The sequence below is a fragment of the Hyla sarda genome, chromosome 6 (genome assembly GCF_029499605.1).
Source record: "Hyla sarda isolate aHylSar1 chromosome 6, aHylSar1.hap1, whole genome shotgun sequence".
NCBI classification, from domain to species: Eukaryota; Metazoa; Chordata; class Amphibia; order Anura; family Hylidae; genus Hyla; species Hyla sarda.
In genome coordinates, this window is record NC_079194.1 from 173516389 (window position 1) to 173541715 (window position 25327).

The 25327-nt window shown below is 38.7% G+C and overlaps 1 protein-coding gene across 1 annotated transcript in view; it reads right to left on the reverse strand.

The window, feature by feature from the left end:
• The window catches only part of CDH13 (cadherin 13), a 973781-nt gene that overhangs the window by 39903 nt on the left and 908551 nt on the right, over positions 1-25327 (reverse strand). Inside the window, exons 11-12 of the mRNA XM_056525819.1 lie at positions 22842-22984; positions 4158-4391 (exon numbers count right to left, since the gene is read on the reverse strand). Of these exons, the coding sequence (XP_056381794.1) occupies positions 4158-4391; positions 22842-22984 (377 nt within the window). The remainder of the gene's footprint in view (positions 1-4157; positions 4392-22841; positions 22985-25327) is intronic.

The window sequence follows — 25327 nt, forward strand, 5'->3', positions numbered from 1 at the left end:
CTGTTCGGCTTTCGGATGAATTCCTTATTTCGGATCTATTCATTATACATGTTGTTAGTTTTATTTTAGTTTTCTGCCAATTTCATTATTCGTTTTTATGGTTATTGGAGATGGAGATTCTTTTTTTTTTTTTCTTATAAAATTTCGTAGGGTACCATTAAAAAACTAAAATAAAAGAGAATCAGTAGTAGAGGAAAAAATTGTCTCTAACAAAATTGATCTTTTTTATAACAAATTTTAAATACATTTTTAAACAGGGATCAATTTATGTGAGCGGACAAGGCACTAAAAATGTAGCCGACAATAATAAAAATGTAGTGTGTGTGTGTTTTTCCTTTTTTTTCTTTATTTGTAAAATTTTTTAGGTAGTACTACTACTCCCAACATGGAATACCCTGTTCCATGATGGGAGTAGAAGATCCTGTACTAATTGACAGATCGCCCGGGTTCTGTTGCAATCCTTGCTGTTGCTGTGATTGGCCAGATAGTTCCAGCCAATCACAACTCTCTGTGGGATATATGAATATGTGTATATATTCATATATACACTGTTTATTTTATTTATTTTCTCAATAACAGTCATTAGACATGTGCACATCCAAAAGTGTTTTGTTTTGTTTCGTTTTTTTTTTTCTGACTAAATTTTTTTCGGTCCTGTTAAACCTTCGGAATACAGTAATTTGTTTTATTCTGTTTTCGGATGCATTCGCATATTTTTTTTTCAGTTCTATTCGGAAACTGTTCGGCTTTCGGATGAATTCATTATTTCGGATCTATTCATTATACATGTCGTTAGTTTTATTTTAGTTTTCTGCCAATTTCGTTATTCGTTTTTATGGTTATTGGAGATGGAGATTCTTTTTTTTTTTTTTTTTTATAAAATTTCGTAGGGTACCATTAAAAAAATAAAATAAAAGAGAATCAGTAGTAGAGGAAAAAATTGTCTCTAACAAAATTGATCTTTTTTATAACAAATTTTAAATACATTTTTAAACAGGGATCAATTTATGTGAGCGGACAGGGCACTAAAAATGTAGCCGACAATAATAAAAATGTAGTGTGTGTGTGTTTTTCATTTTTTTTTCTTTATTTTTACATTTTTTAGGTAGTACTACTACTCCCAACATGGAACACCCTGTTCCATGATGGGAGTAGTAGATCCTGTACTAATTGACAGATCGCCCGGGTTCTGTTGCAATCCTTGCTGTTGCTGTGATTGTCCAGATGGTTCCAGCCAATCACAACTCTCTGTGGGATATATGAATATGTGTATATATACATCATCCGCTGTGATCTTTCCTTAACAGTAGGTACTACTACTCCCAACATGGAGCACACTGTGCTTAATGCGGGGAGCTGTAGTACCAGATCGCAACAGCTGTCAGAAGTTACACTCGCTATTAATGCAGGTGTAGTATTAATGCAGGTACTACAGCTCCCAGCAAGGAGAAGAGTGTGCTCCATGTTGGGAGTAGTAGTACCTGCAGGTAAGAACAGATCACAGCGGCTATCACTACTGACACTCAATGTGATCGAGCTGTCTATTGCAGAGATGGCTTTCTCCTGCACTCGCATCTCTGCACTATACTCCGGCCGGCCACTCACTCATTCATATTTCCCTCAGAGCTGTGATTGGCTGCAACCATCCGGCCAATCCCCACTCTGGGCAGAAAATATGAATGAATGATGTTCTCTTCACCTCACTGGCCGGAGTATAGTGCAGAGATGCAATCGCTGTATAGAGCCGCTCCACATCTCTGCCAAATTATGGACGATCGCATCAGGTGTCACGACTGACATCCGGGGCGATATGTCTATTAGTACAGGTATTACTGCTCCCAGCATGGAACAGTCTGTTCCATGCTGGGAGTAGTAGTACTACCTAAAAAAATTAAAAATAGGGGGAAAAAGTGAAACACACACACACTTTATTAAATGGTCCCTTGCTTCTAAATGAAAACAAATTTTGTTAAAACAAAAATAAAATTAGTTTTTCACAATTTCGTAGGCATGTACAATTCATTTTGTTACGAATTCGGATTCATTCGTATGTAAACATTTCGTACATTCAGATCAATCCGAATCTACGAAATATGAACAATTCGGACAAAACTAATTACGTCCAAAACGAATTGCACAAGCCTAACAGTCATTAAGCTTCCAGTCATGTTTAGAAAGCCCACACGTTTTCAGTAGGGTTTAGCTTAGGTGAAGAACAGGGTCATGCCATTTTTTTGATCTTTAAGGTACTGGCTAGCCACACAGTGGAGTACTTCAATGTATACTATTGTCCTGCATAAAAATTACTTGTGAGCACTTTCAACTGGATGTTAAATCTTCAGGTGGTATTCTATTTACTTTAATCATATCTATCTGTGATTTTCCTCATCACCCAATGAACAAATTTGTTTGATTGTTTGTTTGTTTAAATTAGCCACAAAAGGGCTGTAAACTATTTTAATATGCCATATTTTGAGTTGTATCCTATATAGAACTACATATAGTATGTTGCCAAACAAATAATGAGTTTTTTTGTCTTGCTACCTTATGCAAATATGAAAAATGTAATTTATTGTATACAGATTAATTCCAAAACAATCTATAAAACCTCTATGGCGTCAAAATGCTTGCAGCACCCCCCAGATGAACGCCCTTGTGAGCTTTGGGGTATTGCCATGCGCTGAATATTCACTGCATAAAAAATAGTTTTTTTCTCAGATATGAAAAAGCACATATGGTATTCATTTTTATGACCAAAATTTTTAAAATTCTGAAACAACTGTGGGGACAAAATGATGATTAATACTGTTAATGTTTTAAAATTGGGTAGATATGACTTATATTTTGGGATATTCAGACCTTGGCAATTTTAAAATCTTACAAAATGAGAAATTCTTTTAGATGGTATCATAATGACAGCAAACTCTTTCACAGGGACTTTCTCACTATATCAGACTTATGCCTGAGAATAATGCAAAAGAATAATACTTCACATGTTGTGGAACTGTTCCATACACTGTCCTTTATGGAGTTTGACTTTTATAATAATTGCATCATTCTTGAAAGGCTCTGGAGTGAATCAATACACAAGAATGAAGAACATATTAGAAGATAATACTAGCAAAATCTATTGCTTAATGGAAACTTGATTGTGATGGATGCATTTCACATGTGAAGATGACCTCCAATGTTGATTGGGAGAAAACTCATACATGTACATTTGAGTCTCCTTTATGGTACAATGGGGTCTTTTACCTAAAAGTCTTTCCCCTTTCCCCAATCCCAAAACTTTTTTATTACTATTTTATTACTACTGAGTGGTGTTATTGCAAGGCTTAACCAATTATCAATAATATTATAAGGCCATATTTATACAAATAAGTACCATAAAATGTGTAACAGCTTTTTCCAACAGAAGCCCTTAAGGGGTAGTCAGGCAAAAGAGAAAAACAGTGCATGGCTTAAAAAAAGTATAATAAAGCAACTTATTAATGTAATGTTACTAGCCATAGTGCACAGATCTTCGATTATCAGTTGTGCAGTCTGTCTACTAGCTGTGACATCATGTCACACTCTCAAAATGCAACTCCCCTGTCCCTACCCCCCCCTTACTCCTGTCTGCTTAGGACAAGACCAGTGATGTGAAAAGGGGAATTCGTATTTCTGATAATTAGATTTTAAGGCAGCAGGAAGCCTTTCTCAGTCACAATGGTTTCTGTCAGAACATGCTCACTGCGGCCATATCTGAGAAAGGATTTTTGTTGCCTTAAAATATAATGAGATGTAATACAAGCTTGGGAGGGAGGGGAGGTGCAGGGATGTAGCTCTGAGCGTGAAGTGATGTCAAAGCTGCAATGAAGACAGCAGAGAGGATAATGTAAGATCTGTGCAGTATGACTAAAAACATTATATTAGTAAGTCGCTTTATTATACTGTTGATACCATGCACAGGTTGTTTGTTTCACTGGACAATCCTTTTAATGTTTTTGTGTTTTTTTTTACACCTGATGGGCACTAGTATATGTATGTTCTTCAAGTGACTTCCCAAATTATTTTGTAATATTTAAAACACATATTTAAAAATAATACAAAGCTTTGTAATGAAAAACAAAACACAAAGAATAAAACAAGTTTAGGAAGAGAGCACCAAAACTCACTATTCAGTTGCGTGATTTTCCAGGATTTATCTGACATGGATTGTTTCCCCAATTCAAATTTAAAAGGGTCAGAATTCGGACGAAGATCTTTATCCAATGCTCCTAGAGTGATGACGTTGAGGTCTTTCGAGTCTTCACACATTTTTGCTGAGGTCGGGTAGATATATGGTGCGTTGTCATTAACATCTTCTAATGTAATTTGTAATGTTCCTGTACCAGTTGCTGGAGGTGTGCCTAGAGAAACAAAAATTATAAAATTGCACAGATTTTTAGAATATGCAGCCATATTTCCATCATTACATTGTTATTAATATTTTTTTTTTCACAAAAACCAGCATCCTACTTTTCAATGGACTGTTTAGTATTGCAGCTTTATTGTAATCAGGCACATCTGCAGTCACAGACTATTATGTTTTAAAAGATTTTCTCAAAAAAGGCCTGGGTTGTATTTTGAAATAATAAAAGAAAAATTTTGTAATGACTTCACACCTTAATGCTAGGTCTTTACTAGTTTTTTTCTGTCTAAAATACCCAACACACACACAGTGTTGTTGTTTTTTTCCCGACAAAAACACTATGGCCAGATGTTAACTGAAAGTGAATAAGGAATTATGAAATGTCAAACCCACTTGGCTTTTTTTTTTCCTTCTGCATTTTTCTCACTTTTCTTGGGCATATTTTTGCTCAGTGGCAGTTTTGTAAAATCGCAGCATGTTAAGACTATGGTATGTTTTTTAATTTATAAATCTTGGTGTTTTTCTCCCATATACATCTGTGAAGGCAAAAAAGCCATCTAAGTTGTGGGTTTAACATTGATGTTTTTTACTGGTGTTTTTCCCCCCAATTACGAAATTGAAATCCTTAAGTCCCATGATAAAAGAATTACATGACTTGTCACGAGGAAAACACAAAGGAAAATATGAAAATAAATGCATTAAAGGGGTACTCTGGGGGAAAACATTTTTTTTAGGTCTATATAAGTCAACTGGTGGCAGAAAGTTAAACAGATTTGTAAATGACTTCTATTAAAAAATATTTACCCTTCCAGTACTTTTTAGCAGCTGTATGCTACAGAGAAAATTCAGTTTTTTTTTTTTTTATTTCTCTTTTGTCTTGTTCACAGTGCTCTCTGCTGACACCTCTGTCCATGTCAGGAACTTTCCAGAGCAGCATAGGTTTGCAATGGGGATTTTCTCCTGCTCTGGTATGGGCATCAGGTGTCAGCAAAGAGCACTGTGGACAAGACAAAAAAATAAATAAAAAAAAGAACAGAATTTCCTCTCTAGCATACAGCTGCTAAAAAGTACAGGAAGGGTAAAGATTTTTTAATAGAAGTAATTTACAAATCTGTTTAACTTTCTGGCACTAGTTCATTAAAAAAAAAAATGTTTTAATACCCCTTTAAAAAAATGAACTCACTTTAAAAAAAAGCCACAAAAACTGCATCTTGGGAGTGCAGAATGACAGGGCTGTTTTTGTGGCTTTTTTAGGTAAAAAAAAAAAAAAAAGGGGGGGGGGGGGATTTTTAGCCTCTAGCCATAGAGGTATTGCACATTTGCTAAGATTGGAACAGTTTTTCTGGTCAGATCTCTAATGAACCCCAATATCAGCCTAGTATAATACCATCACTAGTCACTATCTACCATCTTTTAATTACACATGGAAGTTTAGAGCAAGCCATGTCTCCATATTTTTTTTGGACACTCAATAGAGATTGCATTATGTATGAAATTACATTCTTGATTACAATGTATGAAGATCCGATTTAGATGCCATTAGTGAGCGTATAAAAAAACAAGTTATGATATAACAAGTGACAAACCATCCATTTTAACCAACCGAGCAGAGAACACAGGCTGCTGTCTATTGTGTCTGAAACTTCTGGAGCAACTCCGCTTCCAAGGCTCCTTAATGAAAAATAAATTATTTTTCACTTTTGATTGGACTAATTGAATTTGTAATACGAATCCAACACATTCTAGGATCTTGATGTATTATTAAGAAAAGTCGTGAGACGGAATGGTTGAAAACACAATGGCGTATTTGAAATATGATCACAAAAGTCGCCTTTCATGCATTTAATTAAATTGCTGTCTTTAATTCTGAATGCATTATCCAGGCTGGACTGATAGTGTCTGAAAGTGTCTTTATCTTTTTTCCCTTCTAGTCAGTGATATTAAAATGAAAAAAAAAAAAAAAATCTGAATGAGGAAACTGACAACTGTAAGACTTGATCCCCCCCCCCCCCAGTATTGATAATGTGTTATTTGCCCTGCCATGAAAATTTATCTCTGTGTTATTCAGGACCAGTAATCTAACAGAAACATAATGAAAAAGTCAATCAATGAATTCTATATTTAACCATTATTTTCTCTGGATGGCTTTATGTAGTTAGATGCTACCACTCCATTGTAATTGTAGGAGTCAAGCAAGAGGATTAATGCACTACCTACACATAAAGACACACACACACACACAATCTTGCAGTGTTCACTTTCTGGGACATGATGTCATAAAACATTTTCCATTACAATTTTGAGTGCTGTGGGGTTTCCTTACATCTATTTAGATCTTATATATTTAGATAATTTTTCTCATTTTATCGAGAAAAATGGAACCCCTGCTGTGGCTAGTGCATTCCATCACCCACAATCATCCTGGAGCGGGAGGTAGCAAGTCTTGTGACCCATCCCTCCCAATGCCTCTCACATGTAGATTTTTTGAGACTTTGCAGTTTCATATAGTCCACAGATGCATTGTACTATCCAGCATTGCCCAAATGTCTCATGATCACCAGTAACAAATCTACAAGATGTCTCTTTGCTATGTTCAGGTGTATCTTGAAGCGTCAGGGTGCCAATGCAAAATATACAACAAGGCTTCTCTCCCTACTAGGTACCAGTTTGTATACTGCAGATCACTGCTTTGTATTCATCTTAGGCCCAGTAGTCTCCACTCTGTAGCTCCATATATACTAAAAGTTTTCCAAACTTTTACGATTTGAGACCACAGTTTTTTCCCAATATTTTAACCCCTTAAGGACTCAGCCCATTTTGGCCTTAAGGACTCAGACAATTTAATTTTTACGTTTTCATTTTTTCCTCCTCGCCTTCTAAAAATCATAACTCTTTTATATTTTCATCCACAGACTAGTATGAGGGCTTGTTTTTTGCACGACCAGTTGTCCTTTGTAATGACATCACTCATTATATCATAAAATGTATGGCGCAACCAAAAAACACTATTTTTGTGGGGAAATTAAACCGAAAAACGCAATTTTGCTAATTTTGGAAGGTTTTGTTTTCACGCCGTACAATTTCGGGTAAAAATGACATGTGTTCTTTATTCTGAGGGTCAATACGATTAAAATGATACCCATTATTATATACTTTTATATTATTGTTGCGCTTAAAAAAAATCACAAACTTTTTAACCAAATTAGTACGTTTATAATCCCTTTATTTTGATGACCTCTAACTTTTTTATTTTTCCGTATAAGTGGCGGTATGGGGGCTCATTTTTTGCGCCATGATCTGTACTTTTTTTGATACCACATTTGTATATAAAAAACTTTTAATACATTTTTTATAATTTTTTTTTTAATAAAATGTATTAAAAAAGTAGGAATTTTGGACTTTTTAAATTTTTTTTCGTTCACGCCGTTCACCGTACGGGATCATTAACATTTTATTTTAATAGTTCGGACATTTACGCACGCGGCGATACCAAATATGTCTATAAAAAATGTTTTTTACGCTTTTTGGGGGTAAAATAGGAAAAAACGGACGTTTTACTTTTTTATTGGGGGAGGGGATTTTTCACTTTTTTTTTACTTTTACTTTTACATTTTTTTACATTTTTTTTTTTACACTTGAATAGTCCCCATAGGGGACTATTCATAGCAATACCATGATTGCTAATACTGATCTGTTCTATGTATAGGACATAGAACAGATCAGTATTATCGGTCATCTTCTGCTCTGGTCTGCTCGATCACAGACCAGAGCAAGAGACGCTGGGAGCCGCACGGAGGAAGGAGAGGGGACCTCCGTGCGGCGTTATGAATGATCGGATCCCCGCAGCAGCGCTGCGGGCGATCCGATCGTTCATTTTAATCGCGAACTGCCGCAGATGCCGGGATCTGTATTGATCCCGGCACCTGAGGGGTTAATGGCGGACGCCCGCGAGATCGCGGGCGTCGGCCATTGCCGGCGGGTCCCTGGCTGCGATCAGCAGCCGGGATCAGCCGCGCATGACACGGGCATCGCTCCGATGCCCGCGGTTATGCTTAGGACGTAAATGTACGTCCTGGTGCGTTAAGTACCACCTCACCAGGACGTACATTTACGTCCTGCGTCCTTAAGGGGTTAAATTAAAGTAAATGATTAAATATCCTGGGAAAAATATTTGGACTTTATTTAGTAAGTCAGATAGTTTAGGCCTGGCCCTTGCCAGAGACACATGTCAGTCCTTCTGCCCTGCTAATTCTAAGAAGGCTAAGTATTGGACCTAGGGTAATGATACATTTGTGAGTGAGTAGAGTACTATATTGCATTACACCACTGTAACATATCTGTAAGATCCTTGTCCAATAGTTTCTGTAAATTGTACTGTGAGCTTGAGTAACAGAGAATTTTAACATTTACTTGTCTGCATTGTTTGTACACATGCTAACAAAGCATTCAATTTAGTATACCTGCCAAAGAAGAATTCAGTAAAAAGGGACAGGGAAAGGAATATTCTCCTGACTTCTAAGTTGTACTATCAAAAGCAGCATTTCAAGAGACTGTAGTGTATTTTCTGGAATTGCGAAAGGAGTTCAGTAAAGTTACACATTGTTTACAGGAATCCTGGCTTCAGAGGTCTGATTCCTGGGCTTTGTATGTGTGAACAGCTTTATTGAGGCTGCGGTTCACAGAGGAACATTGGGTAACACCACTCAGCTATGTGACACCAAAATCAGGGACCACTTCCCTCATCATAACCCAATACATCATCCTTAGTGCTCTCCACAATAGGATGAAACTAATGTATGAAGCCACAGGCCTTCTGGTGCCTCTATATGGTGTCTCTATGTTGTACAGTATTACAGGAGTATTCTACCCAACAAGTAAAGCTATTAGGGGAGAATTCCTCTACAAAACATAGTTGGGGCATAGAAAAGATAAAAAAAGAAAAAGAAAGCCCCTGCAGCTGCCACACTGTTACTCCCGGCTCATCACTGCTACTTCCTGGTGATGTGTGGTCAAAGCAGGAACTGCCTCACTCAGGGACGACCTATCATCAGAAGCCAGAAAATAGCAATGAGGAGCAAAGACTGGGAGCCTCGGTGGAGCAGCTCGGGACACGCGGCACAGATTCTTGTATATTTTTATGCTGCTCTGAGCCTAATATAATTATTTTTTAAGAAAGGAAAAATGGTATGTGGAGCTCACAGTAAGGGACACGAGGTTAACTGAATTCTTTCACTCAAGGAATATAAATAAATGAAAATGTAAAAACAGGGAAATCAGTCCTCAGGGTCCCACCCACAACTGTGAGTGTGTAGTGGATATCTGGTACAAATACTAATAAAGCCAGTTACGAATCAATGTATTGTTTAATATACAATATTAAAATAGTAATCTAAAATATCTCTAAAGTTCTGCCTCCGCAGGGCCCTTGCAGTATATAGGCTCACTTAAGAGAATATACTGACACAATTCTTCACAAATTATAAAAGTGGTATTATAATATAATACTGCGGTTCATCCCTGTACAGACCTTTACATATAAAAATCATGTGCAAAACCTGCAAAGAAACTACATAGAAAAACCAGTAAAAAATAAATATAATAATGTTGCCAAAAAAATTGAGTCCTGTAATGGATTATCCTGTGGAAGTAAAGTCCAGAAAAATATGTTGCAAAATAAATCCAAAATGTACAATATGGAATCCAATGAATGTATCCTGAAAGAGAAATGGGTCTTTTCAATGATTCCTATTGATTCAAATCCTGTAAATAGATAATATTGTGTTTTGAATCTCTAAATAATTGATACAATATAATTTTTCCCCAGCAGACACTGTATCTTTAGTTGTAAATATGTCTCTGTAAATATCCTGTTGAAGAGAAGAGAAGTTTTGGCACACTGTGCCACTCACCGCTCTTTAGTCAGATGATCACAGGGTCTCGATGTATATCTCCCCGGGATGGTGACTTTATGACTGGAGGTGGCGACAACCAATAGTGGAGTCAAGCCCCTTCTCACAGTCTAATACCGCTGCCGACAGATGATAGCAATGCTTGCTTCGGCGTGGAGATGAATACCGCCCGATGTAAGCGGCGTGTAGAGGCAGCGGCGTGTGATGCAATAGGTCAGCTGATTGCAGGTCAGCTGACCTCAGTTGCACTCAATCCCGGTATATCCCGTAATTTGGAGATTACCCTGACTTTGGACGGGAGGTTGTAGAGTGGCTGAAAAATCCGGACGTGGTTGTTGAGTCCAGTAGCTAGCTCTGAATCACAGAAGTTTGCTGGTGGATCACAAAAAGTCTGCTGGTGATTATAGTCCTTCTATAGTCCTTATTTACTAGTTGTCCCGGACAGTAATATAAATGAACAGACAATCGTTCCAATATAGTCCCTTTATAACATATAAAGAAATAATGCAAAAAATGCAAATAATGAAAAAATAAGGTAAAAGCGCAGGTGAACCACATCAGGTGTGAACTTGTAGCAATACCAAACGCGTTTCGGGGTATCTGTGGATGGTATCCTGACCCCTTCCTCAGTGGTGCATACAAAGAACAATACATTGATTCGTAACTGGCTTTGTTAGTATTTGTACCAGATATCCACTACACACTCACAGTTGTGGGTGGGACCCTGATTTCCTTGTTTTTACATAATTATTTTTTAGCCTAGACAACTCCTTAGAAAACCAAAGTACTGGAAGCTGAGAGGGCTTATAAGGGGTATTTTTTTAATAAGGGGTATTTTTTATGCTCCATCTCATGAGAAGTTGTTGGCATTTAGTGGTTGCAATTAATGCCCCAATTTAAAGTGATCTTTCTTGCAACTTTTATATGAGTAAATATTATTCATCCTGACATCCTGAACTCTCAGCCCCAAACTCGTCAGATCAAGGGTTAGATAAACACTTGCTAATAACATTTCTGGTGCCATTCAATAGTACTGTAGATCTGCACATAAATAAATATAGAGTGTTGCCCATATTGTAATCATATCCTTGTATGTGACAATTTCAATAGGAAATCTTCTTCAGATCTGGTAGTAAGCACTGAAGCACAGCAGCTGTATTACACACTGATTTCATCACTTTAATTTTTAATCAAAACTGCATGATGACATATTAAAGCAATATTTTGCAAGCAATTTATGAGATTTAAATAGTAAAAAGAGATGTATCTGAAGCAGGATTCTTGATGATTGCAGTGGCAAGTAGCTGGAAAGGACATTAGTTGTACTGCCATCAAACCTAATTGTCTGTTTTCTACCAAAACAGGTAGAAGCAAAATGTGCCAATTAACCTGTATTTAGCGCACTGAAAATCCTGCACATGCTGGAATAAATCAACTGCTTTGACACTAGTACTGTCTCATGCCCTGTCTAATAGCAATATACATATTGTAATAATATTGCAATCTGAAATATTAAAATTAAAGAGTTATTTCACAAAGAAGTGGAAGAAATTAAATGTTGTGTTGGAGTATATTAACCCCTTAAGGACATAGGGCGTATCCATACGCCCCCGTTTCCAAGTCCTTAAGGACACAGGGCGTATGGATACGCCCTGAGCATTTCCGGCCCCCGCCGCTAGCTGGAGTGGAGCCAGATGCCTGCTGAAATCGTTCAGCAGGCATCCCGGCATATCGCCCAGGGTGGTCATTATGTCCCCCCATGTCGGCGATTGCCGCAGATCACTGGACAATTCAGTCCAGCGATCTGCGGCGGATTCCGGGTCAATCGGGTCTCCAGTGACCCGGTGACCCGGAATTACTGGCTGATCGGGGCCGTCAGAGATGGCCCCGAACAGCCATTGCCAGCAGAGGTGAGGTGGCACTGGTGCCACCTCACGATCGCCCTGATTCGTCGGCTGGTTTACCGGCCGACCAATCAGGGCGTCTGCTGCGGGTGTCATTCCCGCAACCTGCTCCGCCCTCTTCCGGAGGATGTGAGCGGGTGCGGGCAGAAGACCCCGGGTGCTGGGGACCCCGATCCTCGGCATCCCTGTTGGGATCGGGGGCCCCAGGAGCGACGGCGGCGGAGGGGCTGACATGTGCTGCGGCATCGTGGAGCAGCAGCAGGAGGTGAGTGACAGCCTCCTGCTGTTGCTTAGCAGCAGCTCCCAGCATGAAAAAAGGGCATGCTGGGACTTGTAGTTTTGCAACAGCTGGAGGCACATTTTTCTATGGAAAAGTGTACCTTCAGCTGTTGTATAACTACAACTCCCAGCTTGCACAATCAGCTAAAGTGCATGCTGGGAGTTGTAGTGGTGCATCTGGTGGTTGCATAACTACAACTCCCAGCATGCCCGTTGGCTGTTGGTGACTGCTGAGAGTTGTAGTTTTGCAACAGCTGAAGGCACACTGAGTTAAGTAGCAAACCAGTGTGTCTCCAGCTGTTGCATAACTACAATCCCCAGCATCCCCAGCAAAAGTAGTATGCCTCCGGCTGTTGCATAACTACAAGACCCAGCATGCCCTTCCGCTGTCCGTACATGCTGGGGGTTGTAGCTTTTGCAACAGCTGAAGGCACACTGGTTGCAAAACACTGAGTTTGTTACCAAACTCGGTGTTTCACAACCTGTGTGCCTCCAGCGGTTGCAAAACTGCAACTCCCAGCATGCACTGATAGACCGTACATGCTGGGAGTTGTAGTTTTGCAACAGCTGGATGTCCCCCCCTCCCCCCCCAATGTGAACGTGCAGGGTAGACTCACATGGGCGAAGGTTTACAGTAAGTATCCGGCTGCAAGTTTGAGCTGCGGCAAATGTTCTGCCGCAGCTCAAGCTGCCAGCGAGAAACTACTGTGAACCCCTGCCCATGTGACTGTACCTTAAAAACAGTACACTACACTAACACAAAATAAAAAGTAAAAAACACTACATATACACATACCCCTACACAGCCCCCCTCCCCAATAAAAATGAAAAACGTCTGGTACGCCACTGTTTCCAGAACGGAGCCTCCAGCTGTTGCAAAACAACTACTCCCAGTATTGCCAGATAGCCACTGACTGTCTAGGCATGCTGGGAGTTTTACAACAGCTGGAGGCATCCTGTTTGTGAATCACTGGCGCAGAATACCCCTATGTCCACCCCTATGCAAGTCCCTAATTTAGGCCTCAAATGTGCATGGCGCTCTCACTTTGGAGCCCTGTGGTATTTCAAGGCAACAGTTTAGGGCCACATATGGGGTATCGCCGTACTCGGGAGAAATTGTGTTACAAATTTGGGGGGGTATTTTCTGCTATTACCCTTTTTAAAAATGTAAAATTTTTGGGAAAACAAGCATTTTAGGTAAAAAAAAATATTTTTTTTTTACATATACAAAAGTCCTGAAACACCTGTGGGGTATAAAGGTTCACTTAACCCCTTTTTACGTTCCCCGAGGGGTCTAGTTTCCAAAATGGTATGCCATTTATTTATTTTTTTGCTGTCCTGGCACCATAGGGGCTTCCTAAATGCGGCATGCCCCCAGAGCAAAATTTGCTTTCAAAAAGCCAAATGTGACTCCTTCTCTTCTGAGACCTGTAGTGCGCCAGCAGAGCACTTTTCACCCCCATATGGGGTGTTTTCTGAATAGGGAGAAATTGGGCTTCAAATTTTGGGGGGTGTTTTCTGCTATTCCCCTTTTTAAAAATGTAAACATTTTGGGAGACCAAGCATTTTAGGTAAAAAAAAAAAAAAATTTTCACATATGCAAAAGTCATTGTTTTAAAATGTTTCTTTTTTTTAATATATTTATTGATACCTGTAGGGTATTAAGGTTCACATTACCCCTTGTTACGTTCCCCGAGGGGTCTAGTTTCCAAAATGGTATGCCATGTGTTTTTTTTTTTTTTTTGCTGTTCTGGCACCATAGGGGCTTCCTAAATGCGGCATGCCCCAAGAGCAAAATTTGCTTTCAAAAAGCCAAATGTGACTCCTTCTCTTCTGAGACCTGTAGTGCGCCAGCAGAGCACTTTTCACCCCCATATGGGGTGTTTTCTGAATCGGGAGAAATTGGGCTTCAAATTTTGGGGGGTATTTTCTGCTATTACCCCTTTTAAAAATGTAAAACTTTTGGGAAACCAAGCATTTTAGGTAAAAATTTTTTTTTTTTTTTTACATATGCAAAAGTCGTGAATCACCTGTAGGGTATTAAGGTTCACTTTACTCCTTGTTACGTTCCCTGAGGGGTCTAGTTTCAAAAATGGTATGCCATGTGTTTTTTGTTTTTTTTTTGCTGTCCTGGCACCATAGGGGCTTCCTAAAGGTGACATGCCCCCCAAAAACCATATGTCGCTCCTTCCCTTCTGAGCCCTCTACTGCGCCCACTGAACAATTAACATAGACATGTGAGGTATATGCTTACTCGAGAGAAATTGGGTTTCAAATACAAGTAAAAATTTTCTCCTTTTTACCCCTTGCAAAAATTCTAAAATTGGGTCTACAAGAACATGCGAGTGTAAAAAATGAAGATTTTGAATTTTCTCCTTCACTTTGCTGCTATTCCTGTGAAACACCTAAAGGGTTAATACACTTACTGAATGTCATTTTGAATACTTTGGGGGTGCAGTTTTTATAATGGGGTCTTTTATGGGGTATTTCTAATATGAAGACTCTTCAAATCCACTTCAAAACTGAACTGGTCCCTGAAAAATAGTGAGTTTGAAAATTTTGTGAAAAATTTCAAAATTGCTGCTGAACTTTGAAGCCCTCTGGTGTCTTCCAAAAGTAAAAACTCATAAATTTTATGATGCAAACATAAAGTAGACATATTGTATATGTGAACCCCAAAAAAATATATTTTGAATATCCATTTTCCTTACAAGCAGAGAGCTTCAAAGTTAGAAAAATGCTAAATTTTCATTTTTTTCATCAAATTTGGGGATTTTTCACCAAGAAAGGATGCAAGTTACCATAAAATGTTACCACTAAGTTAAAATAGAATATGTCACGAAAAAACAATCTCGGAATCAGAATGATAACTAAAAGCATTCCAGAGTTATTAATGTTTAAAGTGACAGTGGTCAGATGTTCAAAAAATGCTCTGGTCCTTAAGGTGAAAAAGGGCTCGGTCCTTAAGGGGTTAAACAGTCACTATCAGAATCTAAAACTTTTTATATGTTGTACATCTTGGCAAAGAATTAACCTTTCTAATATACTTTATATATATTTTTTTTTTACAGAAATCATGGCTTATAAAAAAAGACCACTAGGGGTCCCCATACCATCCAGAACATAATCCTGTCTTGCTGTACCATCATTTTTCTGCCAGCTAAAGTATAGGCTGGGACAAAGTCCAGGAAGTGAGGGGGTGACTAGCACTCATTCCTGACCTGTTTATCAGACTCCTGTCTGAAAACAGAGAAGAGGGGGTTACAGAGCAGCCTGCATTGATTGGATGAAAAGATTCAGCACAGCACAGCAGGCTCAGGTAGAAAGTGAATGCATGATGAGTGAGGGCAGGCTTAGTGCTTGCCTGGGACATACCTCTTCCTGAGCAGTGGATGTCAGAATGAGTGAGCAGCAGAACAGAGGGATACAGAAGCTAGAAACATACAAAAGACATATACAGCATCTGCATGACCTAGTAATACATATAAGTATTATTATTTTTCTGTTATATGACAGGTACACTTTACATAGAATATTTCATCAGAACAACTCCAGCTCATCAATATAGTGTCCTTACTATACTAGGCGGAACTTCCCACTCATCCCCTGTATATCAACCAAGGCCGAGAGCTGGTGCAAATAGTCTGGCCATGCACTGTATATTACATTGTTACCTATTTATTTGGCCTGTGCAGATAAAACAACATGCCAGCTGCAAATCTCCCCACCCGTCCCTGTTTATAACAAATGATTGCCAAGGCATCTACCATTGCATTTAGTTTTTTTTTTATTTCAGCCAAGTTAGCTGTATAGACATTGATAAGCCCAGCATTCCTTCCTCAATTCTATATTGTCCTCATATAGAAGATCTGACAGATCTGCTCTAGTAGATTATGCTCAGGTAGCATATGAAATTTGCTTATTCAAACAGCAACCTTGAGCCATATCAAACATATCATTTTACATTAGAAATATCAATGTGCCTGGTATATGCCATTAGCCATGAGCCTTGCTGTAGCAAGTTCTCAGTCTATTGGTCCTCCACCGAACCAAGGCTATAAGAAGCTACGAATATTGAAAGTATGTGACCCCAGTTGTCCCATAGCACATTTCTTCTTTCTGATAATGAACCTACTTCTTTTGGATAAATTTAGTTTTTTCTTGTTTCCATTATGACCCTGCCACTGATATTGCAAGACTATAAATCCCAGCATTCCCTAATTGTACTACATACTGGTAAGCCACCAGTTACCTCAGTGTGATTTAACTAGGGCACATTCAGCCTTCCCGAAACAGAAGCCAAGCAATGAGATTGAGGTCAGAATGCCGTGTCAGCACAATATTGAAAGTATTGATGAATATCACTGCAGTTTACAGCAAATTGCTACATCATGCAAATTTGTAAACCAGGCAAAGACATTCTAATGCTGGAAAATGGTAGGAGTCGGCACTCATCTTCAAGTGGTGCTCACGGACAAGATTGTAAAGAAGCTTTATGAATAAACACGAAGGTAACTGAAGCATAACGTGAGTGCCGGGATTTTCTACTTCTATTACATTCTAATGCTGACTGTTCAACAATCTCTGGTTCATGGGCCATCTTGACACGCAGGAACGGTCCACACAGGAATCACTGGAATATCATTATGTCAAGACCAGGACCAAGAAAAGATGACCAGTGGGGACCGATTAGTGAGTGTCGGAACTCAGCCTGACCCCTTTAATGAAAACAAAACAAATAATAGCTGGACAACCCCTTTTAAGTTCTACTGAACTGGGATTCCCAATTTTTCTGAAAAAAGTATACAGCAGCATAGTAATAGGTGTGTAGAAGTAGCCTGTCACACCTTGCCTTAGTGCCTGAAGGGGTCCACATGCCTATCTCCATTATCAAAAGACAGTAGTAGTATAAATGGCAAATAGTAGATGGAGACTCTAGAAATGATTTTGCATTTGGCCAGGGGCTGCATCCAGCTGAACAAAAAAAAAAATAGAAAGAAGATAGACCTTAGTTGAAATCTTCCTTTACAACCATTATATAATATAACCCATTCAGCCATCTGTACTGTAACCCAAGGCTGTTAAGTTTTTATGTAATCCAATTCAGAATCACAGCTGTGCATGGGCTCACCACCATTTTAGATTCAGGAGCTTTGAAATGTGAAACCTTTCATTATAACATTTAAAACTCTTTATTTAGTTTTCCTGTTTACCTTATGATCAAAACGGAGGTTTTCCATGACAAGTGGCTCTTCAGGAAAGGTCACCTGTGCCACATGTACATGAAATGAGTAAGAAGGGGTGGCAAGGCCAGGTGTGGAGTATACATGACCGTAACTAGAACTTAGTGATGTCCTTTATAATTTAGCCCTCCTGGCTATAAAATTGATTGACGGGTGCAGTGCAAGGAGGGTGAAGGGACGGATTAATGGGATTAGTTTATGATAACGCCCCCCTGTACATAGGCACTAAAAGAATGCCTCCTGCTCTGGCAGACCTGGGGTATCATTTGAAAGGCATCATGTAATGCTACATGCCCCCTGAAGTGTAAATGTGTAAATATGCCTAGACATGGCTTCATAAATAGATGTGGATCAAGCACTTAAAATGCTTTGTATTTCAAGCTTAGTATAGAGCTTTATAAGCAATTGCTTGGGTTTTAAGGTTTTCTTAGGTCTCACATCTTTATTAGAGAATTTACCTTCTAAAAGTGTGTTGTTTGTCCATGCAATTGAAAACTATTACACTGGGTTCACACATTGTAACATATAAAAAAAAAATGCAATAAAATAGGTATAAGTATCTGTGGTATTTTTTTAGAAAATCGAATATTGTGCGGAAGGAAAAGCATCAGTGCACATATTATCAATAAATATATTTAAAAAAATAAACATTTTAAAACAATGACTTTAGACTTTCATAGAGCACATGATTAACCACTTTTTATACTTTTTTTTTCCTTTTTTCCTTTTTTTATACTTTTTTTTTTTTCATTTTTCCTTTGACACTGTGAAACCCTGCCTTAAAACTAGAAAAACTGATGTGCTTTCCTTATCACCTTGACTTGACTTAGTGATAACATTTGATTACTGGGGAAGGGATAAGCTGTACCCATGTTCAAAGAATTTGTCTACTTGTGTTTTAGGGCCCATAAACCTGACAACACTGCTTGGAGCCTGTGAGCCTGTATAGTTACACATGTAACCCCACACCCAAAGTGGAGACAAACAGGGAGCGGTCTTTTTTTCCCATTCCTATATAACCTCTTTAATGGGTCCTTATTACAACCCAGACAGCTGCTTTATAGTACCGCTGGGTGACAGTCTAAACTCCCCTAGAAGCAATGCTTGTTTAGAAAAAATAATAAGAAAATGTGTAGAATCTTATGCACAGTTTGAGCTCACACCAAGGTATGTACACTTAATTACAGATCCATATAATGTATATCAGCAGTACAGCCATGTGCAGTTATACATTTACTTTATGATAATTTGCATTCTAGGATACTAGGTAGCTTTTAAGGGTCCCCATAGTTGTCACAAATTTCAAGTGGCAACCAGCTTTTTATTCAGCTTTGTAGTAGATAGTTACCCACAGTAGGTAGTCCCCCATATTAGGTAGGTATATAGCTCCCCTATATTAGGAATGTAGGTACCAGACAGTTCCCCAAATTAGGTAGGTAGTAGATAGTCCCCAATATTAGGTAGTAGATAGTCCCCCCTCCCCTATTTGGTACATTGGCTGGTACTAGATAGTCCCCAATATTGACTCGGTGACGAGCCAATGGCTTTTATCATGTACATTACATGATAAAATAAAGTGCGGAAATGAAAACGACAACTTCTCACAAAAAAAAGCCCTGATACAACTTTTTTAGTGGAAGAATAAAAAAGTGATGGGTTTTAGAAAATGCGGAGGAAATAAACAAAAGTTCCAAATAAAATTTGATGGGTCGTAAAGGGGCTAAACAATAGGTAATTTTCTGATGACACATTCATCATTTTCCTCTGCACTAACCTGTTACAGGTATGTAGTGCGGGTGACACGGATGATAACTATATTTACCTATCCTCGTTCCGTAGTCCTGTTAGCCCATTATGTTATCTTCCTTTTTCGGGCAGCAGGCTTGGCGCATGGGCGGAGCTTCAGGTGCACAGTGATGTCATCGCTGCTTCTTCCCCATGCCTGCTCGCAGATAGACCCAGTGAGGAAACACTCATAAGGTACGGAACCTTTTGGACAAATGGAGCTCTCAATTTTTGGCCGAACTGCAGAAGTCAAGATGACTATTTTACCCTGTTTTAGGCTGTTTAAGACACTGCCACTCTAGGTTCACATGTCTATTCTTAAATCTCTGCTGTCCACTATTTTTGGATTTATTTGGGACATTTATTTGGGTTCTAATATCTTGATTGACCAATGGAGGATTGTATGGTAGAGGACTTCGAAGACTTCTAACTGTATGATATTTAACCCCTTAAGGACTCAGCCCATTTTGGCCTTAAGGACTCAGACAATTTAATTTTTACGTTTTCATTTTTTCCTCCTCGCCTTCTAAAAATCATAACTCTTTTATATTTTCATCCACAGACTAGTATGAGGGCTTGTTTTTTGCGCGACCAGTTTTCCTTTGTAATGACATCACTCATTATATCATAAAATGTATGGCGCAACCAAAAAACACTATTTTTGTGGGGAAATTAAAACGAAAAACGCAATTTTGCTAATTTTGGAAGGTTTTGTTTTCACGCCGTACAATTTATGGTAAAAATGACATGTGTTCTTTATTCTGAGGGTCAATACGATTAAAATTATACCCATTATTATATACCTTTATATTATTGTTGCACTTAAAAAAAATCACAAACTTTTTAACCAAATTAGTACGTTTATAATCCCTTTATTTTGATGACCTCTAACTTTTTTATTTTTCCGTATAAGTGGCGGTATGGGGGCTAATTTTTTGCGCCATGATCTGTACTTTTTTTTGATACCACATTTGCATATAAAAAACTTTTAATACATTTTTTATAATTTTTTTTTAAATAAAATGTATTAAAAAAGTAGGAATTTTGGACTTTTTAAATTTTTTTTCGTACACGCCGTTCGCCGTACGGGATCATTAACATTTTATTTTTATAGTTCGGACATTTACGCACGCGGCGATACCAAATATGTCTATAAAAAAATGTTTTTTACGCTTTTTGGGGGTAAAATAGGAAAAAACGGACGTTTTACTTTTTTATTGGGGGAGGGGATTTTTCACTTTTTTTTTACTTTTACTTTTACATTTTTTTACATTTTTTTTACACTTGAATTCATAGCAATACCATGATTGCTAATACTGATCTGTTCTATGTATAGGACATAGAACAGATCAGTATTATCGGTCATCTCCTGCTCTGGTCTGCTCGATCACAGACCAGAGCAGGAGACGCCGGGAGCCGTACGGAGGAAGGAGAGGGGACCTCCGTGCGGCGTTATGAATGATCGGATCCCCGCAGCAGCGCTGCGGGCGATCCGATCGTTCATTTAAATCGCGAACTGCCGCAGATGCCGGGATCTGTATTGATCCCGGCACCTGAGGGGTTAATGGCGGACGCCCGCGAGATCGTGGGCGTCGGCCATTGCCGGCGGGTCCCTGGCTGCGATCAGCAGCCGGGATCAGCCGCGCATGACACGGGCATCGCTCCGATGCCCGCGGTTATGCTTAGGACGTAAATGTACGTCCTGGTGCGTTAAGTACCACCTCACCAGGACGTACATTTATGTCCTGCGTCCTTAAGGGGTTAAAGGGGAGCTCTGGTGGAAATTTTTTTTTTTTCAAATCAACTGGTGCCAGAAAGTTAAACAGATTTGAAAATTACTTCTATTTAAAAATCTTAACCCTTCCAGTAATTATCAGCTGCTGGATACTACAGATATACTACAGAGAAATTTGTGAATTTCTTTCCAGTCTGACAACAGTGCTCTCTGCTGACACCTCTGTCCTTGTCAGGAACTGTCCAGAGCAGGCAAGGTTTTCTATGGGGACATGCTACTAATCTGGACAGTTCCTGACATGGACAGAGGTATCAGCAGAGAATGCTGTTGTCAGACTGGAAAGAACTTCACAAATTTCTCTGTTGCATACAGGTGCTGATAAGTACTGGAAGGCTTTAGATTTTGAAATAGAAGTAAGTTACACATCTATTTAACTTTATGGTTCCAGTTGATTTGAGAACATTTGTTTTCCACTTGTTTCCACTGGGGTTTCCCTTTAAATAAACCCAATATATGTTAATGATGGGTTGATATCACACTCCCAAATTACTACATAAGCCTAATGCCTCCATATCCTCTTGTGTTGGTGTTGTGAATTGAAGGTGAGATCCATGTTTATTATTATTTGTAGTTGTTCGGTGGTTAGACAGTTTTGGAGGATAGTGGTTCAATTGCTTGGGGAGGTTGACTCTGGAAGCGCATTTTAGATCTAATAACATCTAATAACATCTATACAGGAGACTAAGTCTCTTAAGTACCTCTCTACCTCTTTCAATAACAGAATAGATACCTTTGATCCTATTTGGGAACCTTGAAATAAATATATAATTAGTAGTTGTTTGTGAGCCAGTGCATTGTTTTTTTTTTTTCCTTTGTGGCTATTTCTTAATCCTCATTATGGGTGCAATTAGTGGTGCATGCTTCACCTCATACCCCTCCCTATAGCCTATCTAAAGTGTTATTCATTGGTGGGCCTTGTGGTTGTGCACTATTTTGTTCCCACTGCGTTTCCTGACTTGACGTCACTTGTTTATGATAAACCGCACATGCCTTATTTTCTTGTATTTGTTGCTCTGTGTGTGTGTGTGTGTGTGTGCGTGCGTGCGTGTGTGTGTGTGTGTGTGTGTGTGTGTGTGTGTGAAAACTGTATAAAACGTCATTAAAACATACAGAAGAAGGAAAAGTTAAGGAGGTCATCTTTAGGGTGAAAGAAAACAATGTTGATCTATCGGAGACAGAAGAGTGGCCAAGCCAACTGTTACATTTTTAAACAGAAGGTAAGTTATCTCTGTAACACCAAAACACTGATCACAGATTTTGAAACTTGGTGAAGAAAAAATAAATCACAACATCTAGATGAGTCAATTTCTCTTATGATGCAAACAACTGGTGACATCCCTGAAGAGAAAGGCCTCATAAAACTTTGCTAGAAGCCACCTAGTGATGGAACAACTTGGATAGATGAGACTAAAATGAACTTGTACCAGAATGAAAGGAGCTGAAGAAGGAGATGAAGGACCCTTGAACGAATCACATGATCTGTTAACATGGTAAAGGTAATGTAGTATCATGGTGTGTGCATTCAGTACTCACCATTGTCTATTGCTAGGATCAAAGAAGTGTACGTGCTGTTATGAACAAATGAGGATTCTCGATCAAGTGGGGCTGTTGTGTTGACTGTTCCATTTACTGGGTTAATAGAGAGCCAGCCTGCATCATCCTTTAGCATGGAGAACCTGTAACAACAGAACATACACATTTATATGTCTCTACTAATGCAAAAAATTATCTCTGAGTATCAAAAATTCGGGAATTTACAGCGCCTTAGAGTAGTAACCCACAATACATATAGCAGGAATCAGAAGAAGGTACCAGTGGATTCAGCTAAGCAGGGGAAAGTATACTAAAATGGAAACATCCAGGTCAGAAACCAGGGGTGCACTCTAATGTATCACTTAAAGGGGTACTCTGGTAGAAAACTTTTTTTTTTTTTTTTTTTTAAATCAACTGGTGCCAGAAAGTTAAACAGATTTGTAAATTACTTCTATTAAAAACTCTAAATCCTTCCAGTACTTATTAGCGGCTGTATACTATAGAGGAAATTATTTTCTTTTTGGATTTATTTTCTGTCACGACCACAGTGCTCTCTGCTGACACTTCTGTCCATGTAAGGAACTATCCAGAGCAGGAGAAAATCCCCATAGTAAACATATGCTGCTCTGGACAGTTCCTAAAATGGACAAAGGTGTCAGCAGAGAACACTGTGGTCGTGACAGAAAATAAATTCTCCTCTGTAGTTTAAAGCTGCTAATAAGTACTGGAAGAGTTATGATTTTTTAATAGAAGTAATTAACAAATCTGTTTAACTTTCTGGCACCAGTTGATTTAAAAAAAAAAAAAAAAAAAGCTATCCACTAGCATAGCCCTTTAAAGGATTTTTTTTAAATCAGCTGCCACACATTGCCAAAGGTCACTGCATAGGAATTTCACTAAGGCTAGGTCAACAAACGTGTTGGAGGCCTCATTTGGGGCCTCAGTTGCAAATTCTGTTTAGAAGAAGTGAAGGGAGCCAGACAGTTCACTACAAAATCTGTGTATCTGTGGATAAGGAAGGGGGAGAATGATCTTTATTCTGCTTAATGATCCTTTAGAAGCCCACTCAATATACATAATTGGTTACAAGATGGAGGGGAAAAGATCTGTGAATGAATTAATTCATTCTAGTTTGGCACAACTAATAGCTCTGTCCTCACCTGACATTTCCACATGGCACTTATCCCTGTATGTGGGTAGTAAAGGGAAAGTGTAATCTTGCAAATGCACTGGCTTCCATAAGACCAAACTGGATTATTATGTAGTAAAAACAAGACACTAAAGGTAATGATTCTAATATAAAACCACAATCCATTCATCATAGGGCAGCACAATATTACAAAGTAACCTTATAACTGAATATATTATAAGTAATGTTGGCAATCAGACTTCATAAATCACCAAGCACTGTACAAACCACAATTACCTAGAGTAAGAAAAGGTTACCATAAAGATAAAACAATGCTTACACCAGACTCTTGAATAAATGTGATTAAATTCAAAGTGGTATATCAATCCACCTATCATATCCATCAACCAAAAATGTATTTGCTTAGATATCTTGTCTTTTGTGGTATAGAACTATGAGAAATGTAAATTTCCATTGATGAATCCAACAAAGCTGCTGCTCTAGGGTCTTTTGGCAAAAAAGGAGTGAGTGCAATAAAATTCCGTAGACTGCATAAAGTCTTTTTGTTACTTGCAAGGCTAACATTCTCATTGGCCAGACCTATCAGCAGAATTTTTCTCCTTAGTTGCATTCTCTGCATTATGTCTCACGCATGTGTCATATGGCATCTCTATTTTGATTCTAGCACAAGTGCAAATACACTTACATTGACTATAGCTATATTCAGGGGCACAGTGTGCGGCAGGGTTATATTCAGAGAGTACAGTGTCTGGCAAGGTTACAATTATGTGGTACAGTATGTGTCAGCATTATATTTAGAAGGCACAGTGTCTGGTATGGTTATACTAAGAGGGTACAGTGTGGGTCTGTATTATATTTAGAGGGCATAGTGTGTGGCAGTTTTATTTTAAGGGGTGAAGTGTATGTTTATAATCAGAAGGTACTGTTTGTGGCAGGGTTATATTCGGGGGCACAGTATGTGGCATGTCTATATTTAGGGGGCACAGTGTGTGGCAGGGTTATATTCAGAGGGTACAGTGTCTGGCAAGGTTACATTCAGGAGGTACAGCATGTCGCAGGGTTAAATTCAATGAGTACAGTGTCTGGAAAGGTTTTCATCAGAGGGTACAATATGTGGCAATCTTATAGTCAGAGAGTACAGCATGGCAGTATTGTATTCAGGGGATACAGTATGTGGCAGGGTAATATTCAGAGAGTACAGTGTGTGGCAGTATTATATTCAGGGAGTAAAGTGTCTGGCATTGTATTTTCAAAAGGCACAGTGTGTGGCAGGGTTATATGCAGAGAGTACAGTGTGTTGCAAGGTTATATTCAGGGGTCATGGTATGTGGCAGGG